Raw genomic sequence first — 16327 nt, 5'->3', positions numbered from 1 at the left:
CAGCATTATGGCCTGTAATGCCATTTTTTTTCCTTCTTATTTCTTTTGATCTGAAACACTATGTTTTTAGAAATTTGTTGCTGCAATGTGAAATTAAAAATTTCATTACGCCACCGGTGTGAAGATCAACAATAACATTGTCAACGAAACTTGTGTTTTCTTCTCACTATGTGAATTTGTGCACATTTTTAATTTGGAACATAGTAGCCGTAATTATTAGTCCTTTTCCTGCATGGAAATCCAGCACCTGCTGGATTTCCATGCAGGACGTATTTATTCAGTTGATTTTCTTCCATACCAGCATTGCTAATTGTCTTTTCTGTTTCCATATTTAATTTGCCATATTCACTAAAAATTTTCTAAGTAGTTAAAAGGTTTACTTGTGCTATAGGTTCTCCATTCAAGATGTAGTTAATGTTCTCAATGTTTCAGCATATTTTCATGTTCTTTATCTTTTTTATTTTTGTTATAATAAAAAATCCTTTTATAGACTATGAAAGTAGGCAGAACACTGAAAACATTAACTGCATCCTGAATGGAGAACCTATAGAGCATGTAAAACATTTCAGCTATATAGGCACAATTTATATCGAAGATGGCAAATTAAATATGGAAACAGAAAAGACAATTATCAAAGCTGGTATGGTAGGGATTTAGCTGAATAAATTTATATAATTAAGAGTAATTTATATAAAATAAGAGTATAATCATACCAGGGGAAAGAGTAATAGTTCCAGAGATCATCCCATTTTGTACTTTTGTAGTGCCAGAGGACATGAGGTTAGTGGTTAGAGGGGGGTGTTCTGTGAGACTGGAAACTTGCACTAGATTGTGATCTGGGATGTCAAGAGGAGAGGTATATAAGATAATGTTCCAACCAGTTTTAAGTTAAGGATTTGAGAACTAGGTTAGAAATAAAACACTTGATCAAAGATTGGAGGTTACTGATATGAGAGTTGAGAAAAATTATTGTAGTGAACAGCATGGCTATGGTAAAGTCATTAAAAATATTGGGATGGAACTTATTGTTAGCATTCAGGTGTGTGTGAAAGAGAGCAGAACTAAGCTAAGGTGGCATGGTCATGTAAACAGAACAGTAGAGGAAAGGTGAGCAAAACAAGTTTTTGCCAAGATGGTAAAAGGAAGATAAAGATCTAGGTGGATTGATACAGTAAGATGGGCCTTAGAAAACAGAATACCTTATTATATTGTTGTCTCTACAGATAGCAGATTAATTTGCATGAAATTGTTGATAGGAAGTTGGTAATGATGTGAACTTTCATGTAGCGCTAACCCCCTTTCCCTAAGGGTACATATCAGGAATTGAATGATCTCCTAAGGTGGTGCACCACATGAACATATGATGATATGGTTGTAGTTCTATTAATTCAAAAGACCTGATCAATTTCCTGTATTCTTTTTGAGCTGTGTGTGTGGAGATCCCCTCCTAGTTATCTATTTTTTGACCTTAAGCCATATTAAAAAAAAAAAAAAATTAAATTTTGAGATTTAGAAGTATTAATAGAAGAATTGTAAATTTTTGCATGGAATAAATTAGTAGAACATTAGCCTGATATCAGAGTACAAAAATCCTGTATGATTAAATATTAATGTGCAGTAATACTTATAATTAATTCATTAGTGCAATTGATTAATTGATTAGTGCAATTTGGCAATGTCATCTGTAGAGGCCTGTGAATTCCAACTTTTTTCACTAAATTGTTTGTTTGGATGAGATTCCTAAAATTAGGGTTCTGAAAGCCAAGGATACTTGTAGGTTTTGGCCCTGCAAGTACTACAGATTATTATTATGTGAAATGAGAACAGCTGTAGCTGATGTTATTTTGGATGAAAGTGTAAGAAAATCAACAGATAAAGATGTGCTTTTTAAATCTGATGAATGAGGAAACTTGCCTTAAGCCAATGGAAGTTTCCACAGCAGCTCTGTTCAGAAAATCAAGTATCTCTTTCTACAGTCTATTCCATTATATTTGGATTAATAAGTATACATTTCATGAATATACTTGATAGTTTTCTTTATAAATAAACTAAATAGTAAAAACTTCTTTACTAACATACCTACATTATGTTGTTCTTGTCTATATTTTCATGGCAGCTAGCTTATCCTGGATTTGAAGAGGTTTATTTAAAAAATAAAAAAAAATCATTACCTGTACATGTGTGAGCTCGGATGTTACCACCCAGGGAACTAGTCATTCTGCAGAATGTACCATAGAAACGTTCATGCTGATTTGAAATGGAGATGTATTCTATTTGCCCATTTCAAATCTTTTTGTATTTCTCAATTCTGAACTAAGAGATTGCGTAGGAAACAGATTCCTGTTAAAGTTTCTGACATCATTGTATCCTCCAAACAAGTATTTGAAAAATAGTGCACTCTCCTGTCAAATAGAAAGCATGAGTGGGTAAAATGAAATTTCATCACAGGGAGTTATTACTAGCTCCCTTCCCAAAGCTGATATGTTCTACTTAGTGATAAATAAAACATGCATTGTCCAGACTATCCAAACTTTTATAAATTTTATTTGTGTGTTTCTTCATATCAACACCTATAGAGCATATATTTTATTAATTGATACTCATCATAACTAAACTAAGAGGAAGACTCCCCAAGCAAAGTTGAAGCCATTTTGTTCTTGAAATAGAATTATTTTGTGTTGAATGATTTGGATAAAATTGATTTCAATGAATTATAACTACATTGAAATGCCATTATTGGATAATAAATATGGATATTTTATTTTTTGGAATATTTATTTTTTATTAAACATATCATTATACTTTTCTTAGAAAATCAGTTCATAATTTTATGGATGTATGTATGTGTTTCTTATGCCTTCTTTTGCAAAACAAATTTGGTTTTTCACTTTTCTCTGCATGCTTATTTCTCTTGATCAATATAGCAATTTTGATTACCTGCCTGTTTTTATCAGGGAGATGTATCAGCACTTGTTGCAACCCCTAATCAAAATGTATAAATATATTATTGTAGAAATAGATATTAAGATAGATTTAATTTAAATATATTAATAAATCAGTTTCTTTTCTTTTCTGCTAGAAAAGAAACTATTTGAGATGCTGGAAATGACTTTCATCTAATTTTACAATGCTTGAAAATTAGTTGTAAGCCTATTCTCATTCTTTTAATATTTTGTAGTGATACTATTAGTATGCTAATAAGAAATATTTAACAATACCCCAAGAAAACTAGGAGGAAGAGTCCCGTTAGAAAGAAATGAGAAACAAAGTTTTTTTTTCTGTTTATTTTGAGAGAACCACAAACTTAATCCTCTTCCCTTTCAATGTGCATTAACCCTTTGATATATAAATTATTTTTAAAGTTGGAACAGATAAAACTACTATTTATTTAATTCATGTGATTTATTTCTTAATAATTTTGCAAGGTATGATACTTTTTGAAGCACTTAGGTAAATGTAACGGTATCAAACGTTTTTTACATTGCCATGTAGTCTCACTTCTTACATTATGCTTGACACATACATGGCATCTCTTTGCTGGATGTTGCTTTTTATCAGTAGGGGAATGTTCAGGGAAATGTGCCTGAAATGTCCATCACAAAAGGACTGCCCAATTAGACCTGCAGTCTAATTGGGCAGTCCTTTTGCAATGGACATCCATGGGTACTATAATTAGGTAAAGATATATTTGACAACATATCTTTTGCTACATTCAAACGGAAATTGACTATTGTTAGTTTTGAAGTATTGGGTAGTTTGGAATATAAAACATAAGCACATTGTAAATAGCAATATCCATCAAATAGAAAAATATTTTCTTTTAACCTTTGATGCATTTTCGTATAATTGGAAAACAAGCAAGTAGTTGGTCTTGCCTATCGACACCACCCATTCCGCAATTGTATTCAAGAACACATTTAGGTTTTATTACTTTTTCTTCATCGTCCCCTCTTACTTCTTACTTTTCCTGTATCTACCATTTCTTCTTTTGAATGCTTTGTGATTATCATGTAAACATCCTTCTTATCGCGCCAACATAATGACAAAATTCCTCGACAAGAGAAAGTTTTTGATTTGCTTTTTTTTTTATTTTATATGTCGGCAATTTCTTAGGCATATTGTTGCGATTTTTTCTAACTATCCCCACAACATTTGTACTATTTTTTCTCAAGAAATAAAATAATTCTGGTGACGAATACCAATTATCTAAGAATAATGTATATCCCTTTCCTAAAATAGGTTCGGCCAACTCCATGACGACATTTTGAGATGCAGGTGTATCGCTTCCCAGAATTTTATCCTTTCCTGTATAAATTTTGAAGCTTGAACAATATGCAGAGTCTGATTCACATAGCTTGTAAAATTTTATCCCAAATTGTGCTCGTTTGCTAGCAATGAACTGTACATAATTTAGTCGATCTCTATATTTCATAAGGAATTCGTCAATTACTACATTTTTATCTGGTGTATATAATTACTGAAACTTATTATTCAGGTAGTCGACTATATTTTGCACTTTACATATTTTGTCGTCTTTCTTTATTGTTTCATTATCCATGAAATGGAGTAAATGAGATATAGCCAAGAAGCGTTTACGAGGCATAATTTTTTAATATATGGGTGTCTCGACTACAGCCCTCTTTGACCAATACATGTCTATATTAGATTTTTTTACCTGTGACATAATTATACATAATGCAAAATATGCCTGCAATTCGTCACTTGTTATTGGATACCATTCTTCAATCTTTTTAGTAATTTCCTTGTTTATTGCTTGAGCTGCATATCTATTAGTTTCTGTAACTATCATGTCAAAGAAATCATCGCAAAGTATTTGTTTCAAAACAGAAAGAGGTGTTGGATTTGCACCAAATCTTAGCAAAGCAATTGCATTGATGCCAGAAATTTTCATAAATGGTTTTATAATAGGAATATTTTCCTTTTCTTGCCAATTCCATTCATTTTCTGTTACATCGGAATCATCGCTACTAGACGATATCGGTCTCAAACGTTTACAAACATTGCCTCGAACTGAACTTCCACTGATACTGTTGCTATTGTCACTTGACAAGTCAAAAATGCCAACACTTTGATGGTATAAATTTGTTGCTGTTTTTATCCAAACTATCCTCTCCGCTTTCAATATCACTTTCGGCTAACGTATTATAAATATTTGCAGACATATTAGGGACGATAATAAATTGCACCAAAACTAACTAGTGAATGGAGTTTATATGCATATATATTCACTGCCTAACATCCTAAATTCGTTTGAAATTGACGCGAACTTCGTAACGTCTGCGATACGTCAAAATCAATTTTGGTGCAATAAACAAAAGACTTGTCACAGACATCTTTGTATGTTAATGGGTTAAGGTATATTAAACTTTGACCAGAGAGAAATGCTGTAAGTTGTGCCATTCTTCTGAGTTATCAGATTATTTGCAGACATGCTTACTTCTGCAAATAATTAATCTCCAGGTGTACAATTATGCCTCATTTCACTGCACCCAAAGTGTCTTTTGTTTTGATTTGCTCAGATAGGCAGTTTTAATAAACATGTACAAAACCAGCTTCAGAAGTTGTCAGTGCAGTTAAATTTTCTATATTTGTTCAGCATAGTTTTCATTCTTCAGCTGTTATTGATTTAACTAAAGTCTGATTACATTAGTAAATAACTGATTTGGGTTGTGTACAGTAGTTTGCTGTGGCAACAAATACTATGGATCATCAATGTATTGTGTGTATGCATTGCTTGTCTTCTCAGACCTGTTGTATTTGCAGAAGAAAACACAGAATTGATTGTAAAAAGAAATCTTTGAAAAATCCTGGATTCGAAGAGGTTTATTTAAAAAAAAAAAAAAAAAAAAAAAAAAAAAAAAAAAAAAAAAAAAAAATTCATTACCTGTACACGTGTGAACTCGGATGTTACCACCCAAGGAACTAGTCATTCTGCAGAATGTACCATAGAGATATTCATGCTGATAAACATTAATATTAAGATGCTCCGATTTTCAGTGCTAAGAGTTTGTACCTTCCTATATTACCTTTGATGTCATAAGTGTTCCCAGTGTAGTTGGAAGAATGATTGGGACATGCACCCTTTAATTGGGATGTCTTTTGACTTTTTGTAACTGGTGTTATGAAGAGTAGCAGGTTTTTTAATCTGGCAAATCAGTCAGGGAACATGTGGAATTAACAGACAAAAAATTAATGAGTAGCAGACAGTTTAGTACAGTAGTGGATTTGGTCAGTATTGTGTGGACAGTGAATTATATAATAGACTTGTACAGTGCAGTGACAGTGACCTGTGAATCACTGCACTCCATAGATTAGCTTGATAATCATTTATTTCATTTTTATGTAAATCCCACCCACAGATATTATAAACCTATAAATAAGTTTTATTGGTAACATGGGTGGGCTAAGGGATCAAACATAGAACTTTTTCAGCCACTTTAAGCAAACATTGTGATAGTTTCTTACCAGATGAATTAGTCTGTCAACTCAAGGCATTTAAACATACAACCTGTTGGTTGCCAAGTGGATAATCAATCCACTTTGTGAATCAGGATGGCAAATATAATTCTGTGTGTGTGAGTGGGAGAGAGACCAGGAGTTTATAAGGCAGAACACTGGGATAAGATAACATTTATTTTAATTAACATGATGTTTCATCCTGATTGTACAGGATTTCTTCAGGTGTAAACATACAAACTAGTAGACAAAACAGTAAGAACTAACAAAGGACAACTATTATGCAGTTATAGAAGAGACTGATGTTATTTAAAAATATTCCTAATTGTATGTAACACCGTTCAGAATGTTTTGTGTTTACGTTATGCACGTGTTTGGCTAATGAAGGCTAGGATGTATTCAGACAAGTTGATACTTGGGTTATATATGCACATGACAATCATTTATGAAACCTACAAGCTAGAATTTTTGGTAATAACAGAGAAATGAGTATATTCTCAGCATAGAATTATTCTAATGTGTTGCATATGTTACTCTGTATATTTTATACCATAGTTGTGAATGCTTCTGATTTTTTAGGTTGTTGGTTCCCAACTACTGTATCTCATCAATAATACCCCAAAGCCAGATATCAATGTAGAAATAGGCTTTGAGACAAATTCAACTGAGTTTGAAGAAACTGTTCATAAAATTTTTGGAAGGCTAAAATGTGTGCATTCGACACCAAAAATAGAAGAAGTCCCCTCTCGTCATCCTTCTCCATTACGTTCTACTCCTTCTTTTGATGAAAATTTTGTTTTACCATCTGGTGTCCTAAGTCCTGATTTAACAGTACCTACTTCTCTCGACATGGATTTAGAAAACAATGTTATGGCACAGTTCAATCTTGCCCAGTTAGCTGGAATGGCAGAAAGTAATGCATCTCAGAATTCACCAACTCCAACTCCTTCACCTCCTATCAGTTTGTCAGACTTGTTAATTCCTGCAAATAGTCCAGATGTGGCTGTTGCTGCTGCAGCCCAGCTAAATGCTCTTAACAATCTTTCAGCTTTGGCAAAATTAGGTTCTTTATCCCTCAACAATTCTGGTAAGTATTTTTCTTCTCTATGTGTTAATTAATCATTCGGAAGAGAAAGGAATTAGATATGCTTTAAAAATGATTAAAACTACTTTTTAAAGATGATTCATATTCTGGATATTAAATGTCCAGTTTTACCTCTTTCATGATAAGTGTAATATAAAAAATGCAAAGATAGTCCTTATTCTGATATGTGTAGCCATTTCTTTATTTTTTATCAACTTTGATAAAAAGTTGACAAAACAGGTTTGCATATTACAAGATAAAAAATAAGTAGTGACAAAGCATTCCTTGGAAAGTTTATTTATACACTGCTTGGAAAGAAATCAACAGACACTATAGTGAAGAACAAATAGCCATGGCACCCATCTTAACATGTAGGACCTCCTTTCGCTGCGATGACTGCAGCAATCCTATGGTGTATACTTTCCACAAGTGTACAATAGTGATCAATGGGAATTTTGGATTATTCTTCCTGTAGGCATATAATGAGGTCCTGTTGTGGGGGCAGACATCGCTTGACCTCGCCCAACACTCCAGCTCATCCCACAGATGTTCAATAGGATTGAGATCAAGGTTCTGTGGAGGCACATTCCAGTGTGGTGACATGAAGTCCACAAAACCACACAGTTACAGCAGCAGCCTTATAATACGAGTTGTCTTGCTGAAAGAGACAATGATCATTTCCTTAAAAACACCACAAAGTAGAAAGCATTGTATTGTCCAGAATGTTTAGATGCCTCTAGGAGTTCAAGTGTTCGTGGCATCACAAACAGAGGTCTGAGGTCGAACCAGGAAAACAGATAGGCCTGCAACATGTCATCGTATCATAATGCCTTTTTTAAAATTGTCAGCTCCCTTCTCACGGCCATTTCACCTAGACACAGTTGCACTAACTTGGGAGCATCGCATTCCTCCAATTTATACTGACTGCAAACATATGGCTTGTTATATAGTATGATGCACCTTGCCCATTGGGGGGGTTCCATCGTATTCTTTCCAAGCAGTGTAAATGCTGTCTTCGAGAAAAAAATGAAATGTTGTTGTATGTTATGTTATGATAATAAAGTAATAGAACTTAAAATTATGCATGCATATCCACCATTTCACAATCATAAATCTGAAATGGAGGAAGAAAGACTTAAGTTTAGTTTTAGTCAACTATAGGAACTTTTTCTAGTAATTTTTTTAAAAATAGTTCCTGAGTTAGTCCATCCATGTTTGGCACAGGTGAATAGTCTTCCTTCTTCCCAGACCCTTCTAGAGATTTTACTTTTTTTTTTATCCACACAACTCAGAAAAATTAACTATAGAATTTGTCCAGTTACCACCTTGTCTTGTTGGTAGAAGTCATCTCAGCTGCAGGCAATGAAGGGTTGGATAGTCTTTTGGATAATCCAGTTATTTTTTTTAAAGAAAAATTATATACATATCTTATAAAAGAAAATAATTTAAATTAGAGCTTATACGAGTTGTCAATTAGTGCTGTTTTGTATCCACACAATTTTTTTTTCTTTTTAACTTACAAGAATTACCAATTTGCCATTGTAACTCACATTATAGAAATAATTAAGTTAACATTATTTTATAAATCTTATGAAGGAATGATATAAATTCTGCTTATTTTATGACAATTATAAATGAATAATTTTAGTGCACTATGGAATGAACTTTGTCATCTCAAGCAGTGAGCTAAAACCAGTAATAGTGATGGACGGGAGCAGAATTTGCTTTACTGTATTTTTGGAGCTTGTATAGGAGTGAAGAGAATACTAATGGATGTTGTGAATTATTTGCTGTTCAAGAGAAAGAAAACATGTTAGAAGGGGGATTCTCTTGGGAGATATTCCCCAAATTGCGGGTGATTTCTATATATTCTTTATATGAACATTGAACACAAATTAGAAGGAAGGGTAGAAATGGAAAAACTGAAAGGAGGAGAAAAATTAATGGCCATATTGATAAAATGTATAAAAAATATATGCTTTGTATCCATCTTATCTTAATAGTACCCAGAAGTTATTAACTTTGTTGGATGCTCTGCATCCCTGTAATTCTTGGCATATAAACATGTCAAGTCTGGTTCAGTGGTTAAAAAAAAAAAAAGGTGCATGAAGTCTTGTAGTTATTGGTCTGTATTAGGATTCATTCAGTTAAAGAAACTTTAACTGAATGAAAGAAAGTTTATTTATTGCTTTCCAGTTCATATAGAAATGTACCCAGTAAAGTTTATTCACAAGTCACGAACTTTTTATTTATGATTCTCGGTCTGAAGAATATGAATTCGTTGCTATGTTAATATGGCATGTTATGTCCTCAATGAAGTATGGAGAAACTTCCATATAGAAAATAATTCATTCTAAAATGAATAAAAGATGCAGGAAAGATTTATTTAATCTTTGGGAGTGGGAGATTAAAAAAATAATTTTGTTGCATAAAGGAGGTTCCAAGACTGTGGTAGGAAATTATAAACCAATCAGTATCTTCACAATCATAATAAAGGTATTGAAAACCAGACAATTCAGAATGTGCACATGAGAACATGAGTCTGTGACAGGGGGGGGGGAGCATGTGTTTGTTAAGGCATGTTCATGCCTTTGTAATTTACTAACTTTTCATAATACTGATGAATTATTTTGGATTTTGCAAATTAGTTGGCAATATCCAGCAGGATACCACACGGAATTCTTCCACAAACTGGAACAGTTATTGATAGACAGATACTAAAGAGTAGTATATCGAGAAACAGAATCCAGTAGATAGAGAGCAGTTGACTAGCAATTTGCTACAACGTTGTGTGCTTGGACCATCGCTCTTTAATTTATGCATAAATGATATAGAAAGTGATTTGAATGGAATATTCAGTTGTTTATTGGCAATGCAGAAATTGGGTAATGTAATATTGGGTTGGCAAATAAGTTTGTTCGGTTTTTTCAGAGTGGAATGAAACGCATTTTATTTAATGTCATGAAAGGTTGGCGTACCCTTATATCTGCCGAAACTTTTATGGTCTCTATATTCGGCATGAAACTCTTGTAGCTTCTACATTCAGCTATGAAATAATGTTGGATTCAATATCCACCTAATTTGAATAATGCATTGCCAAAGTGAAGCCTTTTGGCTCTCTTTTTCAGTAATTTTTGGTGCCTTTTGTAATGTGACACCTTTTTTAGCAACTCGTATCTTAAAGTACAAGTTTTCCATCACTTCACCCTGAGTATTCTTGGTCTAGCTCCCACTGACGAGACCTCAAAAAAAGCGAAACTGGTCTGGGTAGTGACCTCCCCATAATGTATGACATCATACATGTTCTAGGAGATGTGTTGTACATTATGGAAAAATACTAAGGACAGTGATCGGAACTTGCTCCACCTTTACTACAAGTTGCGCTGTCATGAAAGGTTGGCGTACGCTTGTATCTGCTGAAACTTTTTTAGTCTCTGTATTTGGCATGAAACTCTCGTTTCTATATTCGGCTATGAAATAATGTTGGATTCAATATCCACTTAATTTGAATAATTTTTGCATTGCCGAAGTGAAGCCTTTTGGCTCTCTTTTTCAGTACATTTTATTTAATATATATAATACATACTAGTCAGTTATATATTGACCCTCTTTGTCAATGACCGCTTGCCATCTATCTACCAATTTCGTTATGCCGCATTCATAAAACTCCTGAGGTTTACTAGTGAAAAAGTGATTCAGGTGTCTTTTGAGCCTCCTCATTGGCGAAGATTTTCCTGTTTAGAGAATTCTGCAACAATCAGAATAAGTGGTAATCGGAAGGCCAGGTCCAGTGAATATGGAGGATGTGGCAAAACATCCCAGCCAAAACGTAACATTTCAGTCCGGGTTGTTAATGATGTGTGGGATCTGGCGTTGTTGTGATGAAAGACAACTCCTTTCCGATTTGCCAATTCAAGACCTTTTGTGCTAATTGCACGGGCCAGTCGTGTTAATTGTGAACAATAGATAGTTGAATCAATCGTTCTGCCTGATGGTAACACCTCGTAGTGGACAACACCTTTATAATCCCACCACACAGAGCATTATCTTCTTTGGGTGCAATCCCGCTTTCGGGGTTGTTTGCGGCAGTTCGCTCTTGTTCCCCATGATCTTTTATGTACCACGTTATCGTATGACCCATTTTTCATCTCCCATAATCATCCACTTCAAAAAATGGGTAGTTTTCTCGTCGCAGCGAATCACAGATGGATATGTGAGCAGTCATATTGGCCTCAATCAATGCATGCGCCACCCAAACATTGAGTTTTGAAACATATCCCAGCTTGTGCAAATGGTTTTCAACGCTTGTATGGGATATTTTCAGTACTGCAGCAATTTCCTGCACTGTTTGTGATGGATTTTTGTTGACTATATCCTTCACAACACTCGATTAAACCTCGGTCGGGCGACCAACGCGAGGTGCATCACTGACGTCGAAATCTCCAGAACAGAATTTGGCAAACCACTTTTGGCATATGAGTTCTGTTAAGGCACCATCCACATATACACTGCATATTTTTTTATTGGCTTCTGCAGCTCGTTTGCCTTTTTTGAAATAAAATATGCTGGTAATGTACGTTATTTCCTTCCATTTCTAAAATTATGTTACACACATGCAACTGAAGTAGGCTGAATGAAAATTCATTGAAAGGTTATGTGAAAGGTCGCCTTTCAACTGCGCAATACCTTTGTGCTATAGTGGAACAATAGTGACAGGCGAAGCGGCATAAACTTGTACGAACGCATAAAACGAACAAACTTATTTGCCAACCCAATAATTAATAAGGCGATTTAGAGAGCTGATGTAGAACTGCATTTCTTCCCATTCAAAACCCTGACACAGGAGTTGTGCCCACAGAACTTTGAAAGTTGACTGACATTTGCTTTAACATTCCTTGGAGTTGGACGTTGCATAGATGTGGATGATTTTGTGGGGGAAGATGAGTCTCATTTTCATCTGAACGGAGTTGTGAATACCCACAATTGCTAGGTATGGGCTATGCAAAACTCGCATGCAATCCAACAAATTTGGGTCCTGTAATCTGCTCAGTCTGCCGAGAGGCATCATGATGTGATAAACAGTTATGTTGTGCTACAGCAGTGCCTGTGTATGGATAATCATTCTCAAAGAACCTCCTGTACAGGAGTTCTTCGTGAACATTTCACTGAAGACAGTGATCAGCCATGCAGTGGGAAAGTGCATGGCTGCCTCATTCACTTGATATGATCTCCTGTTATTTATTATTTAATAAATAATAATCCCCTGTGACTTCTGGCTCTGGGGATTGCTCAAAAACAGTTTATTGGTATCATCCTATAATTTGCCAGTGCTGCAGGACAACTTAATCTGGTCCATCAGTCCTGACTAGCTGCATTCTGCCATTGAACACCGTGTACAAAGGATGCAGTTTGTGGCATACCAGGAAGGATAGCATATTGAACAGTACAGTCTGTGAATGCATAATAGAAGTGAATAAAAATGTGTTATTTATGCTTGTCAGTTTTCTTCTCCTTACACACACAGAAAAATGACTACATCAGTATTTGGTAATCATATCATACAGTGCTTCCTGGTAGCAAATTTTGAATCCCCCCCCCCTCAGATATTGCTTCCACATGATGCACAGTGTGTTCCTGCAAAGTTTCACAGTATTTGGATCACTGGATGGTACTTCACACATTGGTTGATCCATACAGGAGGTTCTTTGAGAACATTTCATGGAAGCCACAGTGATATCATCCGTAAACAGTGATACTTTAATTTTGATCACCCTGTATATCCTTAGATATCTGTGTGCAAAAGAAAGTTTCGTGCATGGCTAAAATTGCTATTAAAATTCAAATATCCGCCAAATATACTTGTCTGCCAAATATCTGCCAAATATATTCTGTAGTCCTGATAATTTATCTTAAGTAACGTTCCAAGTTTCAGATAACTTTCATTTCTTACAGAAACATTATGCTTATTCATCATTATCATCATCATCAAATTGACATGTACCATCAAGGAGTATACAGGATATGATAGTACTACATGAAAAATTTACATAATTACTAACTTCCTATCTACAATTTTCCTCCAAATCAGTCTATTACTTGTCAAGACTCCAATATTATCATTATCAGATCTTATATTTCTATCGTCTAAGGCACATTGTACCGTATCAATCCACCTATATCTTGGTCTTCCTCTGGGTTGTTTTCTTGCCAACCTGGCAGAGAACACCTACTTTGCTAATCTTTCCTCACCCATTATATTTAAGTGACCATACCACCTGAGATTAGCTCCACTAATGCATTCCTGGATGCTGACAATGTCAAGTTCTTTCCTAATATTCTTGTTTTTAATATGATATTGCCATTGATGCCATCTGTTCACGCCTTTAATCTTTCTCAGGACTCTCATATCTCTAGTCTTTTGTCAAGTGTTTTATTTCTGACCCAGCTCTCAGATCAATAAGTTAAAACTGGTTTGAACACTATTTTGTATATACTAATTTAGTGTTCCGACTAATTTCTCTCTTATTCCATATGAATTTATTCAATTGACTTCCTACCATACCAGCTTTGTTGATTCTATTGTCTATTTCCATATTTAATTTACCATCTTCACTAAAAATCGTGCCTAAGTAGCTGAAATCTTTTACTTGTTCCACAGGTTCCCCGTTCACAACACAGTTGACGTTTTCAACAATTCTACTTATTTTCATTGTCTTTGTCTTTTTAATGCTGACCTTCATACCATATCCATTACAACAGTTATTCAATTTAGTCAGGGAATCTTGCAAACTTGTAGCGGATTTATTCAGAAGTATAACATCATCTGCATAAAGCAAAGAGCTGACATTAACATCTCCAATTCTGATATCATGTTTAATACTACTTTCCTTCATAATGTGATCCATATAGATAATGAATAACAGAGGGGATAATGTACATCCTTGTCTCACCCCAGATTTAACATTAAACCATCTTCCTGTACATTATTCAATTCTAACTGCCGACTTACAACTCAAATGAAGACTGAGTATTGCATGACATAATGTCCCATTGACACCATATAATTTAGCTTGTTGAATAGCTTCTCTCTTGGCACCTTGTCACATGCCTTTTCCAGATCGACAAAACTTAAATACAGATCTTCGTTATATTTCCATGCTTTCTCAACTGTTTGTCGTAAAGTGAATATCTGATCCTGACAGCCTCTATTTGGCCTGAATCCAGCTTGTTCTTCACCGAGCTTTTCTTCTACAATTCTTCTCAACCGTTTCTCAAGTATTCTTGCATAGATCTTGCCAGGAACACTCAGTAGGGAAATACCTCTGTAATTCTCGCATTCCGTTTTATTTTCCTTTTTTATATATGGGTATTATTAGAGCTAAACTCCAATCATCGGGAATTTGTCCCTCAGTCCAGGCTTTCTGAACTATGCAGTGCAGCCATTGTAAGACTTTTATACCACCATACTTCAGCATTTCTGGTCGAATATCATCTACTCCTGCTGCCTTTCCACATTTCAAGCCTTTGATGGCTTTTTCTACTTCAAGTATGGATATGTATTCCTGACTGTATGCCTGTTGAGTGTTTTTTACCAATGTGCCATCACTGCTTGTTTCATTTAGCAATTTTTCAAAGTAATTACTCCATATTTCAAGGATATCTTTTTCTCATGTTTTCATGTCGCCTTTATCGTCTAACTCCTTTTACAGCATCTTTCCTCTATTTCTAAACTTCTTCAACAACCTCCAGAATATCTTACCACCTTCTTGATATTTATTTTCTATGTTCTTGCCAAAATCCTCCTATGACTTTTGTTTAGCTAGTTTTACACAGTGTTTTACTTTTTTACATTTGTCTCTGTATTCTCTAAGAGCAAAAGCTGACTTATTTGCCAAAAACTTTTGATATGATTTCTTCTCTTCCTTCACTGCCTCTTTAACTTCCTGTGTCCACCATGGAGTTCTGATTTTTCTATCTTTGCAGACAACTTCACCACATGCCTCTCTAGCTGAATCAATCGGGGTTTTCTTCAAGGCTTGCCACTGAATCTCCAAGGTTTGGTTTCTGTTCTCAAACTCTTTCATTTTTCCTTCAATAATTTTTGTGTATTTTAATCTACAGTTCACATCTCAGAGCTGTCCAACTTTTGTTTGCTTTAAAATTTTCTTACATATCATTCTTTTCAATAAGAAATTCAGTTTTATCCTGCTCAAGACTAAATAGTGATTACTTCCAATTTCAAATCTTCTGTACACTCTGGTGTCCTACACCAGGGAAAAAACATCACTGTCAACAATAACATAGTCAACGAGACTTACCTTATTTCTTGTCTCTTCTCTCCATGTGAATTTGTGCACATTTTTATGTTGGAACATGGTGTTAGTAATAACCAGTCTGTGTCCTGAGCAGAAATCCAACAGGTATTTGCCATTATTATTAGCTTTGTTCTTTTCTCCAAATTTTCCCAAAATATTTTTATATGTCTGACAATCATTTCCTACTCTGCTATTCAGATCCCCAACAAGGACCAACTTTTCCTTTTTCATTGTGTCAGATGCTTTCTCTAAAGCAATAAAAAAATTCCTCCACTTCTATCTTAGTAGAACCTTCTGTGGGGCCATAGGCACAAATAGTCTCATTGTCCAGTTCCCCATTCTCATATTTGCCCACATCACTCTACTTGAGACTGCCTGCCATTCAAGATTAGTCTCGTATTTATTGTTGAATACTGTTTCTACTTCTTTTCCTTGCTTGTTATTGCCTGAA

At 34.7% G+C, this 16327-nt stretch overlaps 1 protein-coding gene across 2 annotated transcripts in view; it reads left to right on the top strand.

The window, feature by feature from the left end:
* Nucleotides 1–16327, top strand: part of LOC150099939 (protein meiotic P26-like) — a 277051-nt gene that overhangs the window by 133880 nt on the left and 126844 nt on the right. For both annotated transcript variants that reach the window (XM_090402559.1, XM_090402558.1), the window contains exon 7: nucleotides 7057–7564. In XM_090402559.1, coding sequence (XP_090258685.1) covers nucleotides 7057–7564 — 508 coding nt within the window. The remainder of the gene's footprint in view (nucleotides 1–7056; nucleotides 7565–16327) is intronic.

Source organism: Typopeltis vanoorti, chromosome 13 (assembly GCF_054136105.1).
Source record: "Typopeltis vanoorti isolate ZY-2024b chromosome 13, IOZ_Tvanoo_1.0, whole genome shotgun sequence".
NCBI lineage: Eukaryota > Metazoa > Arthropoda > Arachnida > Uropygi > Thelyphonidae > Typopeltis > Typopeltis vanoorti.
This window is presented reverse-complemented; position numbering and strand designations above follow the sequence as displayed.